The sequence below is a fragment of the Cherax quadricarinatus genome, chromosome 39, assembly GCF_038502225.1.
Source record: "Cherax quadricarinatus isolate ZL_2023a chromosome 39, ASM3850222v1, whole genome shotgun sequence".
Taxonomy (NCBI): domain Eukaryota; kingdom Metazoa; phylum Arthropoda; class Malacostraca; order Decapoda; family Parastacidae; genus Cherax; species Cherax quadricarinatus.
The window spans coordinates 19,607,214-19,629,713 of NC_091330.1; the positions used below are offsets into that span (position 1 = coordinate 19,607,214).

Below are 22,500 nucleotides of genomic sequence, written 5' to 3' on the forward strand. Positions count from 1 at the left end.
TAAATCCCCTTTACAAGAAAATACATTAATAACAGTAAAGTTAGGGCTATTATAAGAACATGGTTCTTTAATAAATGAAAACATATTTAGGACATGATATATATATTGAGTTTTCCATACAATTCAATGCCAAATTTAAGATGCTCAAAAGCATAACAAATGTCTACACAATAAGTCATTTATGAACACGGTTGCTAGCGGGTCAGCCGAGCTACCTCCTACCATGGGCAACATTCAACTTCCAGTTATGTGGCTGCCTGTCACATTTATGGCCACAATAATCTCCTTACACAATTAATATCAATGTGCTCACTATAATTATGTTAAGTATATTATAGTCACAGCTACAATATATACAGTAAAAGATTGTGCTAATTCAAGCTGTTATCTTGAACTGTTCTACCTACTGTAGCATAACACACACACTGCTACATTATGTTTAGTTTTTGACAAATTATGTTATTAAATTATCTAAATTTAGAAAAGACTAATTATATTTTGTGGTGAGCTTGAGAACAATTTAAATTTTAAACCTTAAGTATAACATATCAACAAAAAGAAAACTATGCCATGCCAAACTTAAATATGATAAAGGCAAAACTGCTTTCATTTCATACAAATATTTTATACATAATGAACAAAACAGGATGAACTTGGTACAAATATGCATGACAAATTCTAGAATAGCTTTAGTAATTTTAAGAGAGTTGCATATTTACACTTATAGTCAAAGGCATGTATTTCAAGTATTACTGACCACATTAACTTTATCAAGCAATTATGAATACGCTGCACAGGAAAAGCACATAAGCTATGTAATACATATTATAATTCTTAGTGACGTCACTGTAAAGTACACACTACAAAATTTATTACAAGTGGGGAAGAAGGTTAATTTAAGGTAATAGTTAATGTCTTCAATGAATATGCATGTGGTCATAATATTGAAAACATCTGTGCCAAAGATATATGCATAAGTAACTACTGTACATTATGGGGATAAAATTGCATTAGCATAATATACAGCTCATGGCACAAGTGTGGCAAAGATCACCATCAAACATCTCCTGTAAACAAATAAATGTCATTCCATAAAACCAAGACAGAATAAAAAATTCTTCCTCTCTTATGGAACCATTCAAGAACTTGGTCAAAAAAAACTACCTTGGAGACATTCGCAGAACATCAGAGCCTGAGAGAGGGCGTTTCTCCCGTCTGAGGGTATCTTGTGCTCCCTCAGTAGTAGGAGGGGCTTCCTGGGCATCCCGGAATGATGAGGGGGCTTGTTGGGGGGCATTCAAGGAGCCCATATTACTCTTTGAACGGTGGCGATGTCGTTTGTGGTGTCGGGAACGGGAACGGGATCGAGTGGGGCGCTCAGTCTCTGTGTCATCTTGGTCAATGGAGACTAGTGAATGATAGGGTATTGTAGTGTCTTCTGAATAGTCTGGCATGAGGCAACTTGGTCTCTGACAGTCAGCAACAGTACAAGTGGGATCATGGTATGGAACTTCTTCATTTTTCAGAATAAAAGAGGTTGTCATGTAATCATTATTATCAGGGTCAGGTACAGAGTAACCATTGTTTCCATCAAGGTATGAGTATTCATTATCCTGCTCCCTCTGACTATAATAATTATCTAAGAAATAATCATGAGAATAACTAGTGTGAAGGTTTCCATGACTGACCTCCATCTCTCTCTCTGACCTTCGGGAATCAGCATTATGTTGTGAAGCGGGAATTAAATTTGGGGAATTAATGTAAGTCGTGTCTGAATGGTAGGAGAGGTTAAGTGGGGGTAGGTTTGCATAGTCTCTATCACTGCTGTCTGCACCTAGTCTCAGATAGCCACCATTTTCATTAGAGCCATTTGCAGCGATGTCCCTGTGCCCCCCTCTGCCCCTCCGTGCGCTGGGCAGTGACTGGGTCCAGGTCAGACTAGTGACAACAATGAGGTTGCCTTGAGAACTGGGTCACATTAATGAGAAATAGGTAGTCAATATATTATTGTATACTGATACCTAGTTTGACGAATATCAAATTGGTTGGAAACAGGTTCATTTATAATAAAAATATATTTCCTTGATTGTATTTCTCCTCTGCTGCTTTGTTCATTATAATTGTCTTGTATCAGAGTCATGCAGTTTTAATAATTAAGTCTTGTTTAACACATGTATGAGAATGCATGTGTTTAGCAATGCGACTATTCTGTTAATCTGTCGTTCTGCTGACACCCTTGCAAATATCCGACATTAGTGTTTTATTTAGATTGCACTAAGAGATAACACCGAGTCAAATAAGATTTCCAAGAAGGTTATTATTAGACATTGATTGTTGTTACAATAAGTGTGCTTCAAAGATTATAATTATATTAGTATTTAAGAACAAAAGATAGTTGCTATTAAACTGATCAGTTTGTTAACTAAAGCTAAATTAGAAACCAAAGAATATAACTAATAATTCATAACTAAGCCACAATTTGAAAAGAAAACTTTAGATAATGTTTTGATTTGTTCTGGATCATAATCAAGTCCAGGACATTAAAATGTCATCGAGAGTTTCCTCTCCAAATTGTGAGTTAGTTCAGAATTGTTCCAGAAAGGGTATTGTGACTTATATTCTTCATAAATGACAACTTCAGCAAAGAGTACCTAACAACCAAATTATAAAAGTTTTACAGTCATCCATTGGTCAGGTATGACTAGTGGTATGTTTATGGTTACATGGAGACAAATACACTACAACTATTTATATGGAACTGGCTCGAGAAAAACACTGTAAGCCAATAAATCCAATAGGCATTTTAGTGAAAATATTGATGTGATTCACAGCATTCATAATAAAGCTTGAGCTCTATGGTAAAGCACATGGAAACACGCTACTTTGGTTTGACCAATAAGTATCAATGCTCATGCTTTTCATGGATCTTGCACAATCTTTCACAAAAAAAAAAAAAAAAAAAAAAAAAAAAAAAAAAAAAAAAGTAATAAAATGTAATAAAAGGCAATCCCACTTTGCTAGAAATAAATAACATAATTTTTAGCAGAATTTTTAAATAATTGTTTTTTAATTTAGACAAATTTTACTCAGTTATGCATTTTTTTACTTATATGTAGGTCATTACTAATGAACTTCATAAAAATAAAATATTTTTGTTTATACTGTAATTTTCATAAAGAAAACCAGCTACTAAATAATCCAATATTTCTTTTCACGCCTAATTCCCACTTATGATTTATTTTACCTTCACAGTAAATCATATTAAGGCTTTATTCATCTTGTGTCTGGCTTAGAAATAGGTTTGCTTTGCTTTCTGCAACTTCACTTTTATGTGGTCATCCACTTAAACCAGTAATTCATTATATGCAGTATAAATTCAAACATGATCACCCAAGCCTAGCACCACAATGTTTTAGCCATATCGCCTTAAAGAATCCATTCCTTGATTCAGACCAAACTATCCAACTATCATCCTGTTACTAATCTTGTGTTCCTTTCTCAATTCATTGAACATGCTATTCTTGATGACCTGTTTCCTTTTCTGGAGTGGAGTAATGTTTTGCCATATGTTCATTTTGTTCAACTGAGATGGTTTTATAATGATCTGGTACTGAACACTTGCTTAGGAATTGTGTCGCTGTTAATTTTGTTGGATTTCTCTATTACATGTAATACCATTGATCAGAAATTACTGATAAGTGAACTATTCAGCCAAGATATTTAGGATACTGCACTGCTGCTTACAAAATCACATCTTTCAAATTAAGTTAATGGTTCTGTCTCTCAGCTGTCTCTTTTGCTCTATGGCATTTTCTGGTATTGTTCACTATTTATGTTAGTGGCTTAGCCTTACATTTTCTTTTTTTCCAACATGTCGGTTGTCTCCCACCAAGGCAGGGTGACCCAAAAAATAAAAAAATACTTTCACCATCATTCAACACTTCCACCATCATCCACACATAATCACCATCTTTGCAGAGGCACTTGGATACGACAGTTTAGATGTCACTGCAAACAGCCAATATCCCAAACCCCTCCTTTAAAGTGCAAGCATTGTACCCCCCCCAACTCCAACACTCAAATATGGCTAACTGATTTACCTGAATCCCTTCACAAAATATTAACTTCAAAAGCTCGTCAGGTCCCACAAATCATTCATCACTATTCACTCCTATCTAACATGCTCACATATGCCTGCTGCATGTCCAGGCCCCTAGCACACAAAACCTCTTTTACCCCTTCCCTCCATCCTTTCCTAGGATGACCCCTACCCCTCCTGCCCTTCACTACAGATTTATACACCCTGCAAGTCATCCTATTTTGCTCCATTATCTCTAAATGACCAAGCCACCTCAACAACCCCTCTTCAGCCCTCTGACTAATACTTTTAGTAACTCCACACCTCCTCCTAATTTCTGCACTATGAATTCTATGCATAATATTTATACCACACATTGCCCTTAGACATGACATCTCCACTGCCTCCAGCCTTCTCCTTGCTGCTGCATTTACAATCCATGCTTCACACTCATATAAGAGTGTGGGTGCCACTATACTCTTGTACAATGCACCACTCGCCATTTTTCCTTCATCAATTCTACAGTTAACCTCATCCTTCATAAACCCATTTGCTGACAAGTCAACTCAAAATATGTGAACACATTTGTATCTTCCATACTCCCTCCCTCCAATCTGATATCTATGTTCACATTCAATTTTCTTCCTTTACACACACTCCCAAATTCATCCACTAACCTTTGCAACTTCTTTAGAATCTTCCATAAGCACAGTATCATCAGCAATAAGTAACTGTGTCAACTCCCATTTTACATTTGATTCCCCATAATTTAATCCCACCCCTCTCCCCAAACACCCTAGCATTTTTTTTTTTACAACCCCATCTATAAATATGTTAAACAACCATGGTGACATTACACATCCCTGTCTAAGGCCTACTTTTACCAGAAAGTAATCTTCCTCTCTTTCATACACATCCTAACATAAGCTTCACTATTCTCATAAAAACTCTTTACAGCATTTATTAACTCACTACCTATTCCATACACTTGCAACATCTACCACACTGCTCCCCCTATCCACCCTATCATATGCCTTTTCTAAATCCATGAATACACTGAAAACTTCTCTACCTTTATCTAAATACTGTTCACTTATGTGTTTCAATGTAAATAAACACTTCATCTACAAACCCCTAGCCCTAAACATAGTCGTAAATATTTTGGTAAAAATAAGTAATGTGGAATTTTATTTAAGTTTCTATTATATAGTACTGTACAGAAATCACATTGAATTTGAGATTTATTTTTCCGCAATCATTTTCAAGTAATTTTTTTTCTTGATATGACCATTTGGTGCATGTGGTAACCTCATATATTTTGGGGTAAGCATTAGTCAAGAAGTGAAATTTGCAAAGTCTCAGAACAAATTCTTGTTTTACAAATTACACTGGGTTCACTTTAGGCAAATTCCCTCTGTGTGCCATAGGCAAGGAATGCATCTACTGCATAGAGTGAGGGACACCTGGATTTTGTTCAGAGTAACAAAATAACTCAGTATAGTGGACTCCAAACACTGAAATCCCAGATTTACGAAAAACTCCAAGTTTGAACAATTTTCCAAATACAGTAGAACTCCGGTTTTTGCACGCTCTGGTTATCGGACTTTCGGTTTTAGGACCATTTTTTGTGCAAAATTTTGTTCCGGATATCAGACCTTGATCCGGTAATCAGACATTATACGCGTCTGCCTGGCCTCTCATACATTCGTGACTCACTCTTGGGCACATTAATATCTTGTTTTACATTAATATAGACATTTTTTTTAACCCATCTACGATATTTTCTTCAAAATTATATAAGAAATACATTACATAGAATAGTACAAACATGAAATGTTTATATGCTATGTATATTTAATAATAATCACTCTTGGGCACACTAAATGTCTTATTTTATGTTAATATAGACATTTTCATTAATCCATCTATGATATTTTCTTCAAAATTATACAAGAAACACGTTACATAGCATGGTATAAACATGCAATGTTTATATGCTATCGAGTGGCGAGTTGGTGGAGGGAAAACATTATGTTTTCTCTTTTTCTCTGGTCGAGCATTAGAGAAAACTGTAAATCTGCATTTGGCTTTTGTTTACAATTCTCGGCATGAATTATTCATTACCTCTCCCTTTGTTTATGATGGCATCTAAAGGTAGTTGCTAGAAACGATTAAACTCAGTGAACGAGGTATGTCGATGGTAATATGGCTCTGGGCCATATCGTGTAGCTATGTAGGTAGGTGTATGTAGCCCAGGCTACCTACCGGCTACTTAGTAAGTTTATTCAGGTATACACAAATACAGTTACATAGATTATCATACATAGCAGCATATGTGCAGAGAACCTAGGATAACCCAAAAAAGTCAGGCACAGTGACTTCCTACAAAAAAGTACTACTCACCTCTTGCCCTACATTAACCCTTTCAGAGTCCAGAGGCCAAATTTCAAAGTGTGCACCAGTGTCCAAGAATTTTCAAAAAATAATTTTTTTATTTTTTTCTTATGAAATGGTAGAGAATCTTTTTCTGAAGGTAATAAAACAAAAAGTACGAAATTTGGTGGAAAACTGATGAAATTATGCTCTCGCGAATTTTGTGTCAGCGATATTTACGCATCAGCGATTTTGCCGACTTTGACTCCCATTTTAGGCCAATTACATTATTCCAGTCAACCAAATTCTTAGTTATTTCAGTAGTATTACTTCTATTCTATCAATTGAGCACAAGAAATCGATAAATCAACTGTTTCAACTACAAAATAATGTGATCAGAATTTGATAATTTGGCCAATTTAGTGCAAAGTTCAAAATATTCCAATTTCAAAATAGGGTCCAGAATAAACAATGCAGGCATTCCTAGAACTAAACTAACATTTCATCTGTTCATTAGTTACATTTTCAGGCTTTACAAATGAATTCCATTTTGATTTTTTATTCACAATGAATTTTTATTCAAACCAAAAAATAGAAAATTTACTGTTATGCAATATTGTAATAATTGTATAAATAATATCACCACATTTGTGAATGTATATTAGATCCACCAGCTGGTGTGTATTAGACGTGTGAGGTCATTTGTTTACTCTTGAACATCGACAAAAATTTAACATTTTCACTACTTTGAGCTCAATTTCAAGCCATTTCCAATATTAAAACCAATCAAAATCATCTCTATTTCTGTAGTATATCTTCCATTCTATCAAATGAGACCAAGAAATCGCAAGTATAACCATAAAAAACATACAAAAAACATTGCAAAGTCGCTGTTTTAATCGAAAATTATGGTCTAAGTTTTTTTTCTCTCATTTTGCACTGTGTTGCAGGATTTGTTTTATGTGGTGCACACATACCACATAGATGTATTCTCTCATATCTAGGCCCAAATTTACTTCTCACTGCTTATCAGAGCGAGCTGAGCTCATGGCATAGATCTACGGTTTGGACCCTCAACGTAAAGCCGTAGATCTACGGCACGGACCCTGAAAGGGTTAAGACTACAAATATTTTAAGGTAAGTAATGAATGTGGAAGAGTTGGTGGATGACCACAGGGAAGAACTAACCACTGAAGAGCTGCAACACTACAGTTAATCTTTAAAAAAATTTATTTTTTGTTAATATTTTTGGGTGTCTGAAACGGATTAATTGTATTTACATTATTCCTTATGGGAAATATTGATTCAGTTTTCGCATGTTGCAGTTTTAGAATGACCTTCTGGAATGGATTAAGCTCGAAAACTGGGGTTCCACTGTATTTCCCTCTTGAAATAAATCCGGATAAGTAACACTAGTAACTTTTGGAGCTGATTTAAAAAATCACAGTCCTAAAACTTACATGCTTTTACTTTTTTCACAGTATGAAGCCATAGAAAAAAAAAAAAAGTCATGTAAAATTGAATCTTGAATTCAGATGCTTATATCTCTAAAGGAAAACATTAATTTAGTATGACATTATTGTAGCTAGCTACCAAAGTAGACATTGTCACATTACTGAAACATCCGACTCCAAACATTTTTGGTTCCTGTGCTAATGGTACCTAAAATTGCCCTCACAGACCTCACGGTGAATTTTAGGACATTTTTGAAGACCAGTAACAAAAAGCAACACAACCCATTTCCTTAAAAAAAAAAAAATTCATTAGAAAGAGCAGATTCTAAATTACAAGATTCTATTTTCTGGACAGGTGTTTTGCCCATGAAGGGAGAAAACAGGCTTTAAAATAAGGTGATTTTTGGCTTGCACAACATTATAATGAAAACCAAGCATTTTTCAGTTGTTGTTATTGAGCAACAACAGCTAGAACCTCGTGTTTAGGTGTCCTTATACAATTATTGTTAGTGATTTCAGAAATTATCTGAATATACAGGGACTGATATTTATTTTGCAAATTAAGCTTAAAGTTGTCAACAAAAGTGTGGTGACAACTGTGATGGCAGATTTTGACCCTGCTCATTTTTGACAAAATATTAATGTATCAGAAAATTTTATGAAGTTACTGATTTTATGCAGATGGATCATACATTTTTGTAAATGTTTCATTATGATATATTTGAATAAAATATTTCAATAGACTTTTTTTTTTTTTTCTACAGTGTAACATTTACTTGTATATTTGAGATGTAATATTTATGCAAAGATTTTATTTTTGTTTGATGATTATTTCAACTGAATGAGTAAAAAAATTTTTAATTTTTTGTATGCAGAAAAAATGGAATCCGTAGAGCTTATCAGGTCTGAAAGTGAAGCAAACCCAAGGCAACTGGGTCCATGTGCTGTTGGATTAGCTGATAATTCAACAAAGTGCCATGAAATTCCATGTGAAGAAAACAGGCTTCAAGTTTTTCAAGGATTTCGAAGCCAAAGACCAAGAGCTGTTAAGCGAGCATTCAGGTTTGAAGTTCAATGAGGAATCAAGAATCTGTTTGCAACATGAAGCTATTTTTAACAATGTAGAAACAGCAGGAAGATAGTGCTGTAATCCATTTTCAAAGGGAAATCATAGTATTAAGAAGAGCCTTAAACTGATCAACTGCTCAACTGCAGATAAGCTACAAAAAAAATAATAAAAAAAGACATAAGGCCAGGGGAAAAATGGCACATATCATGCCAAAAAGAATCTAAATTCAAGCTAGCAGAAGCATCATCATCAGGCAGTAACCAAGATGTAGAAATGAAAGTTTCTGAAGATGTAAACAGCAGCTTGACATCCTTAGGCATTTCACCACTCAAATTTTGAAGTTAGCATAAGGGAATCACTGGGTTAAGCAAAACAAAGTCAAGCAAGCACAAGAGTCTATTTATTCAAAGACTGCAACTGTAGGAAGACTTCCAGATGGTGAAATTGGGGAGGAAGGCAGCAGCCAAAAAGGTGAAAGTTTTGATGACTTCAATTAGTTGTTAGAAGAGCTGAAAATAAGGTGCCAAGGTCAAATCACCCTGATAGAGAAAGTTCAGATTTTGACATTGGCACCCAAAAGTTGGTCTATAAAAAAAAACAGCAATGGAGTTTCAGGTTTCAACAAGAACAGTGAAGCAAGCTCTAAAGCCAAGGCTACTGGCAATGCCAGAGAAAAAGTGGGGTAAGATGCTCAATGAAGGTACAAAGGACTGTGTAAAGGATTTTTTTTGAAGATGACAAATTCAGCAGGATGTGTCAGTCAGGATTGATGGAGAAAAGGTCCAGAAGCAAAAAAGAATATTGCTTTGCAATTTAAAAGAAATATTTAAACCTTATTAAGAACAAAATCGACCTAAAACCGGCTTTTCAAAATTCTGTGAGCACCGACCAAAATGGCATGTAACAGCTGGATCATCTGGCACCTATTCAGTCTGTCTGGACAATCCATCAGAATGTTAAGTTATTGCTTGCTGGAAGTCACACTAAAGAAGACTACAAATTTCTTACAGAAAAAACTGCAGTTTGAAATCTAAAGATTGTATGCTTTATCGATGTGAAAAGTGCCCTGAAGAAGAACCACTGAAGAAGTACTTGGCAGACTTTTTCAAAGACAACAACCCTGAAGAAATGATTGAGTTTAAACAATGGATCCATACTGACTGAGATACATTGGATACAAAGAAACTATCTGTTGAGGATTTTGTCACAGAACTGAGTTCCAAAATTTGGAACCTTTCAAACCATCACTATATTGCAAAATATCAAAGCAGTCACTTAAAAGCAGTTAAACAGAACCACAAAATGGGAGAACCTGTGATCTTGATGGATTTTGCTGAAAATTATTCATTTGTTGTGCAAGATGCAGTTCAAGGCATCCACTGGGAAAATAAAATAGTTAGGCCACCTTGCACCCATTTGCCGTGTATCACAATGATGAAAGAGAACTTCAATGTGCCAGCATTTACATTATCAATGACTGCTAATGACATGACACAGTTGCTGTGCATATAGTAGAACCCCCATATTCACTGATTTGATATCTGCAGTTTCAGTTATCCACGGTTTACTATGGCCCAAAAATAACCCTTAACCCTTTCAGGGTCCAGAGGCCAAATCTCAGCCAGGGTCCAAGAATTTAAAAAAAAAAAAAAAAAATTTGTTGTTTTTTCTTATGAAATTGTAGAGAATCTTTTACTGAAGATAATAAAGCAAAAAGTACTAAATTTGATGGAAAACTGACAAAATTATGCTCTCGCAAATTTTGATGCATCAGAGATATATACGCACTGGCGATTTTGCCGACTTTGACTCCCATTTTAGGCCAATTACATTATTCCAGTCAACAAAATTCTTAGCTATTTTGCTAATATTACTTCTATTTTATCGATTGAGAACAAGAAATTGCCCAGTCAACTGTTTCAACTACCCAATAAAGTGATCAGAAATTGATAATTTGGCCAATTTAACATAAAGTTCAAAATATTCCAATTTCAAAATAGGGTCTAGAATAAACAGTGCAGGCATTCCTGGCACTAAACAAACATTTCCTCTGTTCGTTAGTTATGTTTTCAAGCTTTACAAATGAATTCCATTTTGATTTTTTAATCACATAATGAATTTTTATTCACACCAAAAAAATAGAAGATTTACTGTTATGCAATGCTGTAGTAATTGTATAAATAATATCAGCACATTCGTGAACTTATATTAGACCCACCAGCTGATGCATATTAGAGTCGAGACGACATTTGTTTACTCTTGAACATAGGCAAAAATTTAACATTTCTGCTACTTTGAGCTCAGTCTCAAGCCATTTTCAGCACTAAAACCAATCAAAATCATCTCTATTTCTGTACTATACGTATATTCCATTTTATCAAATGAGACCAAGAAATCACAAATCCAACTGTAAAAAAACTACAAAAAAACACCGCAAAGTCGCTGTTTTAATCCAAAATTATGGTCACAGTTTTTTTCTCTCATTATACACTACGTTCTGCAGGATTTGTTTTATGTGGTGCACACTTACTGCATAGATGGGTTCTCTCATATCTAGGCCCAAATTTACCACTCACAGGTTATCTGAGTGAGCTGAGCTCATGATGCACATCTATGGTTTGGACCCTGGCTTCAAAGCCGAAGATCTACAGCATAGACCCTGAAAGGGTTAACTGTGCTTAATAATGGCCCCAAAGCACAAAAGTAGTAATGCTGGCAGTTCTTCTAAGTCTTAGAGATGCCGTGAAATGATTTCCATCAGTGAAAAAATGCTAATCCTAGACTTGTTTTGAATAATTTATCAATTAAACTTTATCATAGGTATGCATGTAAGTGAAAAGTGACTTATATAAAGGGTTCACTACCATCCATAGTTTCAGGTAATACACAGTAAGTCTTGGAACATACAGTGCTAGTCATGGCATTATGCCGAGTGAGTGCCCCGGCATAATGCCATAATAAAAATCAAAGGCCTACCATACAAGAGGGTCTTTTTTTGTCAGTGTATTATGCCAGGTAGCAGCCGTTAGCATGACGTCATGGCCTGCCACCACACTCCTCAGTGCTTACGAGGCTGCCATGGTGAGAGGAAGTGATGCACTTTTCTCTCTCATCTGCCCCATCTTTTGCCCAGTGTTCACTTTGGTTTTGGGGCTATACATGTTTGATTATGGGTAAAAGGAAGTCTTTGACACCTGAAACTATAGCTCAAATCATAGGGCTTCACAAAGCTGGGCACCAGATGAATGAAATAGTGAATGTTGGTGTGTGTGAGTGCTCAGTGAGGAACTGGGTGCAGCGTTTCAAGGCTGGTGGCAGTGTTGAGTTACCGTCTGCCAAACCTCGGCCTGGCCCCTCAAAGAAGACATCTGTTTGTACCTTAACTGTGTTAAGAACATAAGAAAGGAGGATCACTGCAGCAGGCCTGTTGGCCCATACTAGGCAGGTCCTTTACAATTCATCCCACTAACAAAACATTTGCCCAACCCAATTTTCAATGCTACCCAAGAAATAAGCTCTGATGTGCAAGTCCCACTCAAATCCAACCACTCTCACTCATGTATTTATCCAACCTAAATTTGAAACTACCCAAAGTCCTAGCCTCAATAACCCAACTAGGTAGACTGTTCCACTCATCAACTACCCTATTTCCAAACCAATACTTTCCTATGTCCTTTCTAAATCTAAATTTATCTAATTTAAATCCATTACTGCGGGTTCTCTCTTGGAGAGATATCCTCAAGACCTTATTAATATCCCCTTTATTAATACCTTTATTAACCCTTTGAGGGTCGACAGGCCCTCTCCGAAACTCGTTCTCAGGGTCGGCCAAATTTAAAAAAAAAAAAAATTATTTTCTCTTATGAAAAGATAGAGAATCTTTTCCCGATCATAACGACACCAAAAGTTTGAAATTTGATAGAAAACTTACGGAATTATGCTCTCGCAAAGTTAGCGGTCTCGGCGATGTTTACGGATCGGCGATTTTGCCCACTTTGAGCCCCATTTTTGGCCAATTTCACTGTACTAGTCGACAAAAAACATGAATATTTCGCTAGAACTCCATTTTTTCTATCGAATGGGTGCAAGAAACCACCCATTTAGAAATTCAACTATCCAGTACAGTGGTCAGAATTTAGCAATTTTGCCAATTTCACACAAATTTCAAAAGATGCCAATTTCGGAATAGGGTCCAGAATAAACAAGAAAGACATTCCTGGCACTAAAATGACATTTCCTCTAGTCATTAGTCACGTCTCAAGGCCCCTCTTATATTCTTTTGCTTTCCACTTTGAATTTTTATTCTCACAAAAAATATAAGATTTACTGTTATGCAGACTACTGCATTAGTGTAAAAAATGGTATAAATATTATTGGTGCACTTGTGAAAGAATATTAGACTCACCAGTTGACGTGTATTGCACGCTTGGCACGATTTGTTTACTTTTGAAGTTTGGTAAAAATCGAACATTTCTGCTACTTTGAGCTCAATTTCAAGGCACCTTTCATTGTAAAACCAGTCAAAATCATCTCAATTTCAGTAATATGTCTTCCATTCTATAAAATGAGACCAAGAAAACTAGAATACAACAATAAATACTATACGAAAATACACTGCAAAGTCGCTGATTTATTAAAAAAAAATGGAAAAAGTTTTTTTTTTCTCATTATGCACCGTGTGCTGCAGGATTTTTTTTAGACTGTGCACACTGACCACATAGACTCATTCTTTCATATGAAGGCCTACCAGCTTTCTCCCACTAGATTTGAGGTCGCTAGAATTTATGAGTACTAGTACGTCAAAAACCCCTACGCGTAAGACGTACTAGTACGACGAAAACCCTCAAAGGGTTAAAGAAGCAGTTAGAGTGTACACCTAAGATAACTGCTAGAGAATTGAAAGAAAAGAACCCACATCTTCTCTCAGAGGTGTCTGTAAGAACTGTTAACAGATGTGTCTCAAAACTGGGCTACAGTAGTCACTGCCAAGTTAAGAAACTGATCCTCTGCAAGCCACAGAAGAAATGTACGCTGGACTATGCAAAGAAATACCTTCACTGGAATCCTCAACAGTGGTCTGAAGTACTTCAGAGTGATGAAGCAACCTTTGCCATCACCTGTAACCATGGGGGACGTGTGCACCGGCCCAGAGGTAGTGACCCGCTAGACCCATGCTACACCTGTGGGACCACCAAACACCCAGACTCACACATGGTTTGGGGGTCTTTCAGTGCTCAGTGTGTTGGTGAACTCATTGTGCTTTCCAAAAATCAGAATATGAATCAGTATAATTACCTGGAGTTATTGTGTGACAATTTACCTGAGGTGTTTGACATACATGGGGCTATGGTTTCTCTGCAGGACGGTGCACCGTGACATACTGCCAAATCTGTAGTTCAGTGGCTGAGGGACTGTGAAGTTCTTTAATGACTGGCCAGGAAATTCCCCAGACCTAAACCCTATTGAGAACCTTTGGTCAATAGTGAAACGAAGTTTACTTGGCAAGGATATCAGTTCCATCCTGAGGCTGGAGGCTGCTCTACATGAGACATGGAATAATATACCTCCCCAAACCCTCAAGAATTTGTTTGAGTCATTCTACATGGTTGAGGGACGTGATTAATGTAAAGGACACAGCACCAAGTATTATATCCTCAGTAAGTGTGCAAATATACACCTTATAATCTTTCATGGTATGTGTTTGCGTTTTGGTACGTGTGTGGGGGAGGGGCAGCATAATGCCATGACTAGCACTGTACACCCATGGATATGGGGTCCTATTATTTTTTTGTTTTTTATTAACACACTGGCCATTTCCCACCAAGGCAGGGTGACCCAGTAAAGAAGAAACACTTTATATCATTATCATTCACTCCATCACTGTCCTGCCAGAGGCATGCCTACACTACAGTTATAAAACTGCATCTTATCAACACCCTTCCTTCAGTGTGCAAGCACTGTACTTCCCACCTCCAGGATTGAAGTCCGGTTTGCCAGTTTCCTTGAATCCCTTCATAAATGTTGCCTTCCTTACACTCCAACAGCATGTCAAGTCCTAAAAACCACTTGTCTCCGCTCATTCCTATCTAACATGCTCACACATGCTTGCTGGAAGTCCAAGCCCCTAGCACACAAAAATCTCCTTTATCCCCTCCCTCCAACCTTTCTTAGGCCAACCCCTACCCAACCTTACTTCCACTACAGATTTATACGCTCTCAAGGTCATTCTGTTTCATTTCATTCTCTCTAAATGTTCGAACCCACCTCAGCCCTCTGGATAATACTTTTAGTAACTCCGCACCTCTTCCTAATTTCCAAACTATGGATTCTGTGCATTATATTCACACCACACATTGCCCTCAGACATGACATCTCCACTGCTTCCAGCTTTCTCCTTGTTGCAACATTCACCACCCATACTTTACACCCATATAAGAGTGCCGGTATGACTATACACTCATATATTCCCCTCTTTGCTTCCACGGATAACATTCTTAGTCTCCACAGACTCCTCAGTGCACCACTCATTCCTATGTTCACTTTTGATTTCCTTCTTTTACATACCCTACCAAACTCATCCACTAACCTCTGCAACTTCTCTTCAGAATCCCCCAAAAGGACAGTGTCATCAGCAATGAGAAACTGTGACAACTCCCACTTTGTGTTTGACTCTCTATCTTTTAATCCCACACCTCTTGCCAACTCCCAAGCATTCACTTCCCTTACAACCCCATCTATAAACATACTGAACAACCATGGTGACATCACACACCCCTGTCTAAGGTGTACTTTCACTGGAAAATAATCTCCCTCTCTCCTACATACTCTAACCTGAACCTCACTATACTCATAAAAACTCTTCACTGCTTTTAGTAGCCTACCTCTTATTCCATACATCTCCAACATCTGCCACACTGCGTCCCTATCCACCCTATCATCTGCCTTTTCCAAATCCATAAATGCCACAAAACCTTCTTTACCTTTATCTAAATACTGTTCACCTATATGTTTCACTGTGAATACTCGGTCTACACACCCCCTACCCTTCCTAAAGCCTCCTTGTTCCTCTGTGAACCTGTTCTCCATCTTACTCTTTATTTTTTCAATAATAACTCTGCCATACACTTTACCAGGTATACTCAACAGGCTTATTCCCTATAATTCTTACACTCTCTTTTGTCCCCTTTGCCTTCATACAAAGGAACTATGCATGCTCTCTACCAATCCCTAGGTACCTTACCCTCCTCCATACATTTATTAAAAAAAAGCACTAACCACTCCAAAACTACATCCCTGCCTGTCTTTATCCCTTCAATCCCAGCTGCATTACCCTCTTTCATTGTACCCACTGCCTCACAAACTTCCCCCCCACTCACAACTGGCTCGTCCTCACTCCTACAAGATGTTATCCCTCACTGCCCAATACATGAAATCACAGCTTCCCTATCTTCATCAACATTTAACGGTTCCTCAAAATATTTCCTCCCTCTTCCCGATACCTCTAACTCTCCATCTAATAACTCCCTCTCCTATTTTTAACTCTCAAATCCATTCATTCCCTAGGCTCTCTCAACTTGTTAATCTCACTCTAAAACTTTTTCTTATTCTCAGCAAAATTTGTTCATAGTGTCTCACCCACTCTCTCATTTGCTCTCCTCTTACATTCCTTCACCACTCTTTTAACCACTCTCTCTCCATTTACTCCTCCCACCTTGTATTACTTCTACTTTGTAAAAACCACTCATATGCTAACTTTTTCTCTCTTACTACTCTCTTTACTTCATCGCTCTTCTTTCCTCCCGCACCCATTTTCCTGTAACCATAAACTTCTGTTGAATACTCTAACACTACGTTTTAAATCTACCCTATGCCTCTTCAACCTCATTGCCTATATTCTCACAAGCCCATCTTTCTTCCAATAATTATTTATATCTTACCCTAACAGCCTCCTCCTGTAGTTTTTAACCCTTTGAGGGTCGACAGGCCCTCTCCGAGACTTGTTCTCAGGGTCGGCCAAATTTAAAAAAAAAAAAAAAAATTCTTATGAAAAGATATAGAATCTTTTCCCGATCATAATGACACCAAAAGTATGAAATTTGATGGAAAACTTGCGGAATTATGCTCTCGCGAAGTTAGCGGTCTTGGCGATGTTTATGCATCGGCCATTTTGCCCACTTTGAGCCCCATTTTCGGCCAATTCCACTGTACTAGTTGACAAAAAACAAATATTTTGCTAGAACTCCATTTTTTTCTATCGAATGAGTGCAAGAAACCACCCATTTACCAATTTCAACTATCCAGTACAGTGGTCAGAATTTAGCAATTTTGCAAATTTCACACAAATTTCAAAAGATGCCAATTTCCAAATAGGGTCCAGAATAAACAATACAGACATTCCTGGCACTAAAATGACATTTCCTCTGTTCATTAGTCACGTCTCAAGGCCCCTCTTACATTCTTTTGCCTTCCACTTTGAATTTTTATTCTCACAAAAAACAGAAGATTTACTGTTATGCAGACTACTGCATTAGTGTAAAAAATGGTATAAATAATATTGGCGCACTTGCGAAAGAATATTAGACTCACCAGTTGACGTATATTGGATGCTTGGCATGATTTGTTTACTTTTGAACTTTGGTAAAAATTGAACATTTCTGCTATTTTGAGCTCAATTTCAAGGTACTTTTCATTGTAAAACCAGTCAAAATCATCTCAATTTCTGTAATATGTCTTCCATTCTATAAAATGAGACCAAGAAAACTAGAATACAACAATAAATGCCATATGAAAATACAGTGCAAAGTCACTGTTTTATTCCAAAAAAACAGTCAAAGTTTTTTTTTTTCTCATTATGCACTGTGTGCTGCAGGATTTTTTTTATACTGTGCACACTGACCACATAGACCCATTCTTTCATATGTAGGCCTACCAGCTTTCTCCCACTAGATTTGAGGGCGCTAGAATTTAGGCGTACTAGTACGTCAAAAACCCTGGGTCGTAAGCCATACTAGTACGGCCGAAACCCTCAAAGAGTTAAACCTTCACATCTCTCTTACTTGTTGACTCTATTCTTGCATCCCATCTACCTTTTACTCTCACTGCAGCTACAACTAAAATGTGATCTGATATATCTGTGGCCCCTCTGTAAACATGCACATCCTGAGGTCTACCCATCAGTCTTTAATCTGCTAATACATAATCCAACAAACTACTGTCATTACTCCCTATATCTTGTATACTTATTATTTATCCTTCTGTATTATTTATTGTCAAATCTCTTTCTATACAAAGCTCCCCATTATCATTTACACCTGGCACCCCAAACTTACCTACCACACCCTCTCTAACCTTTTCTCCTACTTTAGCATTTAGATCCCCTACCACAATTACTCTCTCACTTGGTTCTAAAGTTCCTACACACTCACTCAACATCTCCCAAAATCTCTCTCTCTCTCCTCTACACTCCTCTCTTCTCCAGGTGTATACACACTTATTATAACCCACTTTTGCATCTGACTCTTATTTTAATCCACATAATCCTTGAATTGATAGATTTATATTCCCTTTTCTCCTTCCATAACTGATCCTTCAACATTATTGCTAGCCCTTCCTTGGCCCTAACTCTCTCAAATACTCCTGACTTAATCCCATTTATTTTGCCCCACTGAAACTCCCCTACCCCCATACAGCTTTGTTTCGCTTAGAGCTAGGACATCCAACTTCTTTTCATTCATAACACTGGCAATCATCTTTTTATCATCTGCACTACATCCACACTCATTCAAACATCCCAGTTTTAAAAAGTTTTTCTTGTCATTTTTTTAGTAATTTATACAGAAGGGGTTACTAGCCCATTGCTCCTGGCATTTAAGTTGTCTCCTACAACATGCATGGCTTACAGAGGAAAGATTCTTTTCCACTTCCCCATGGAGATGAAAGGAAATACAAAAGCAAGAACTATTTAAAAAATAGGCGAAAATTCAGATTGGTGTGTATACGTACATATGCATATAATATGTATATGTAGTGTACCTAAGTGTAAGTAGAAGTAGCAAAAGATGTAACTGTGTTCTTGTGTGTTTATGGGACAGAAAGAAAAAGACACCAGCATTCCTATGGGGGTCCTAATGTACACCTACCATCCGACTTACGACCGAGTTTGGTTCCGAGAAACCGGTCCTAAGTCGAACTTGACTACTGAATATCAACAAAACATTTTTGTAATGACATTATTTTATTGTTTTATTTTGGTATTTCATGTTTTACTTTACTTTTTATGCTGTCAGTACTGTATTTTATACTGTACAGTTTAGGATAAACACTATGTACAACACAAATAGTTGTTTATTTCCTAGAAATTTGGCATAAAAAACACGGTCGTAAGTCGAGTGGTCATAAGTCGAGCAGGTCGTAAGTCGGATGGTAGGTGTATATATATTTGGCCCACCTAACTGAATATCTGAAGCAACTTGTTGTGAAGATCAATTATATTTATTACTTCAGTGATGGGTCACCAGCACAGTATAAGAATTGCAGGAATTTCACAAAAAAGAATTAAAAAAATTTCACAAAAAAGATTTTTGTATAGCTGCAGAGTGGAGTTTTTTTGGCACTAGTCATGGCAAGTCACCACATGATAGAACTGGTGGGGAAGTGAAAAGACAGGGAGGACATGCAAGTCTTTAACGTTCTTTAGAAAATCAAATCTTGACACCATGTGACTTATTTTTATACTGTGATGAAAACTTGTCTGGAATAAAGTCATTCTACATAAAAAAAAAAAAAAAGCTGAAGCAGCAGACCTGAACAAGAAGAAAGATTCAAATGTCGCCACAGTGTAGCTGGGACAATGGACAATCACCATTTTGTGCCTGTGGATCAAAATACAATTCATGTTAGTAAAGTGTCAAATGACACATCATTTGAAGCCAACATTGACCAAAATACCAAACTGAGCTCTCCTGATACAAAAGTTGCCAACCTTCAGCCAGGACATTACATTGCTTGCATCTTTGACAAAAAGTGGTGCATTGCAAACATTTGTGAAATTTCTGATGAGCAGCATGATGCACTGGTCAGCTTTATGCATCCTCATGGCCCAGCTCAGTCTTTCTATTGGCTAGCACAAAACAACACCTGCTGGGTTCCAGAATCTGATCATATTACTTCCAATATTCCACCACCATCAACAGCATCAAAGAGATGAGAATACTGCCTGTTGCCAGCAACCATGTCCAGCACTGATGAAAAATTTTCTGTTGCCATGAATTAAGCAACAACTCCAGATTGGGAATCAGAAAGAAACCCAAATTCAGGCTTAAGATCCTGTGGCAAAGAAACCTAGTTTGAGGCTTGGGAACTTGTGGAAAAATGGCCCACCACCCATGGCTGTTATTGCATACCTATCAGGCATGGCACCTAGGCAATGGGGTTACCAATTTTTTAAGAATTGGTAGGGGCATAGCCACAATGGACCAATGCAATATTAATGTTTTGTCAAAAATCAGCAACATCAAAATCTGTCTTCACTGTTGTCATGACTTTTTTGACAACTTTAAGCTTAATTTGCAAAAATAAATATTGGTCCCTAAAAATACAGATAATTTCTGAAATCACCACCAAAAACTGTATAATGACATCTAAACATGAGGGTCTAGCTGTTGTTGCTCTTTAACAACAGCAATTGAAAAATGCCTGGCTTTCATTATAACGTTGCACAAGCCAAAAATCACCTTATTTTAAGGCCTGTTTTCTCCCTTCAAGGGCAAAACACCTGTCCAGAAAACAAATATCTTGTAGTTTAGAATCTGCTCTTTCTAATGAAGGTTTTTTAAGAAAACTGGTTGTGCTGCATTTTGTTACTGGTCTTCAAAAATGGCCTAAAATTCACCATGAGGTCTGTGAGGGCATTTTTAGGTACCATGAGCACATGAATTAGAAATATTTGGAGTCTGATATTTTATTTATGTGACAATGTCCACTTGGGCAACTGGCTACAATAATGTCATACTAAAATAATGTTTTATCTTTAGAGATATAGGCAGCTGAATTCAAGACTCAATTGTATGTGACAGATTTTTTTGCCTACTTCAGCTTCATACTGTGAAAAAAGTAAAAGCATGTCTGTGATTTTTTAAATCAGCTCCAAAAGCTGTATAGGCATATCTACTTACACAACTTTTGCTCTTCTAGATCTGCCACGGCAATAACCTGAACACTGCTGACTGTGTGCTGTGGGTCGGTGAAATTTTCACCTGCCTCCACTCTGAGGGCCACAGCATTACTACTACTGCATATCAAGAACTAAAACATTCCCAAAGTTAGTATGACATAGATGCCAACCTTCATGTAAAATTTTATCAAAACTGGAGATGGTCAGGTGGAGACCCGTGGTTCATTCAACATGGAATGGCCCAAATACATAAGGCAATACAGTACTTTATTAATCTGAACCTAGCAGAATAGCTAAAAAACAACTAGTTGTTTTGGCAAATATGGATGTGCTTAGACTGTAACTCTATTTTCTCACATGTTTCTTCACTTAAAGCAATTTTTCATGAGGAGCTAATTTTAGAAGCTTCCATGTCATGAGAGAATTCAGTCTGCTGGTATCCATGGATAGTGTGCTCCCCACTTCACCAGGAGGAACTTCTTCTATACATATCTACATTGTTATACCTTTAAAACTTCATCTGTGAGTCCCCTCATTCTGGTCCCCACCCAATTTCTGTCCACCCCCCCTTATTCTGCTCCCCACCCCATCTGTGTTCTCCTCACTCTGGTCCCTGTCCCATGTCCCCCTCATTCTGGTCCCCACCCCATCTGTCCCCCTCATTTTGGTCCCCACCCCATCTATCTCCTTCATTCTGGTCCCCACCCCATCTGTTCCCCTCATTCTGGTCCCTACCCCATCTGTCCCCCTCATTTTAGTCCCTACCTCATCTCTGTTCTCCTCATTCTGATCCATACCTCATTTCTGTTCTCATTCTGATCCCCACCTCATCTGCGTCCCCTTCATTCCGTTTCCTCCTTGGTTCTGGCTTCAACTGGGGTCTTTCAAAGCCTGTGTTTGTATATACTTCATTGGCATTTTTTGCAAACATGTATACATATTACTTACATGAATGTTTGTACATCTCTGAAGATGCATAAACTCACTCGTGTCTTTATTTACTCTTATGTATTTGAGTGGAACTTTAGCTTTCTCAATGCCTACTGGATCTCTGCTTACTGTGATATTAGGGTGGATAACACAGATTCATTTATTTATTTTTAATTTTTTGAAAACAAAACAATTATCTATGGACACTTAGCAACCAGTAACAAGACCGAAGACAGTAAAAACAAAGAAATGATCCAGAGTCACTGGTTGCCCCACATTGGTAATGCCCAGGCAAACACAATGATCCAGAGCCACTGGTTGCCCCAAACTGGTCATGCCCAGGCAAACACAATGATCCAGAGCCACTGGTTGCCTCACACTGGTCATGCCCAGGCAAACACAATGATCCAGAGTCACTCGTTGC

General features: G+C 37.3%; 1 protein-coding gene across 9 annotated transcripts in view; it reads right to left on the reverse strand.

Moving 5' to 3' along the window:
- hppy (MAP4K3-like protein hppy) overlaps positions 1-22,500 on the reverse strand; it is a 344,184-nt gene that overhangs the window by 169,776 nt on the left and 151,908 nt on the right. For 5 of the 9 annotated variants that reach the window (XM_070092488.1, XM_070092484.1, XM_070092486.1 and 2 more), the window contains exon 11: positions 1,165-1,938. The exons of the other annotated variants lie outside the window; for them this stretch is intronic. In XM_070092488.1, the coding sequence (XP_069948589.1) occupies positions 1,165-1,938 (774 nt within the window). The remainder of the gene's footprint in view (positions 1-1,164; positions 1,939-22,500) is intronic. 9 annotated transcript variants of the gene reach the window in all.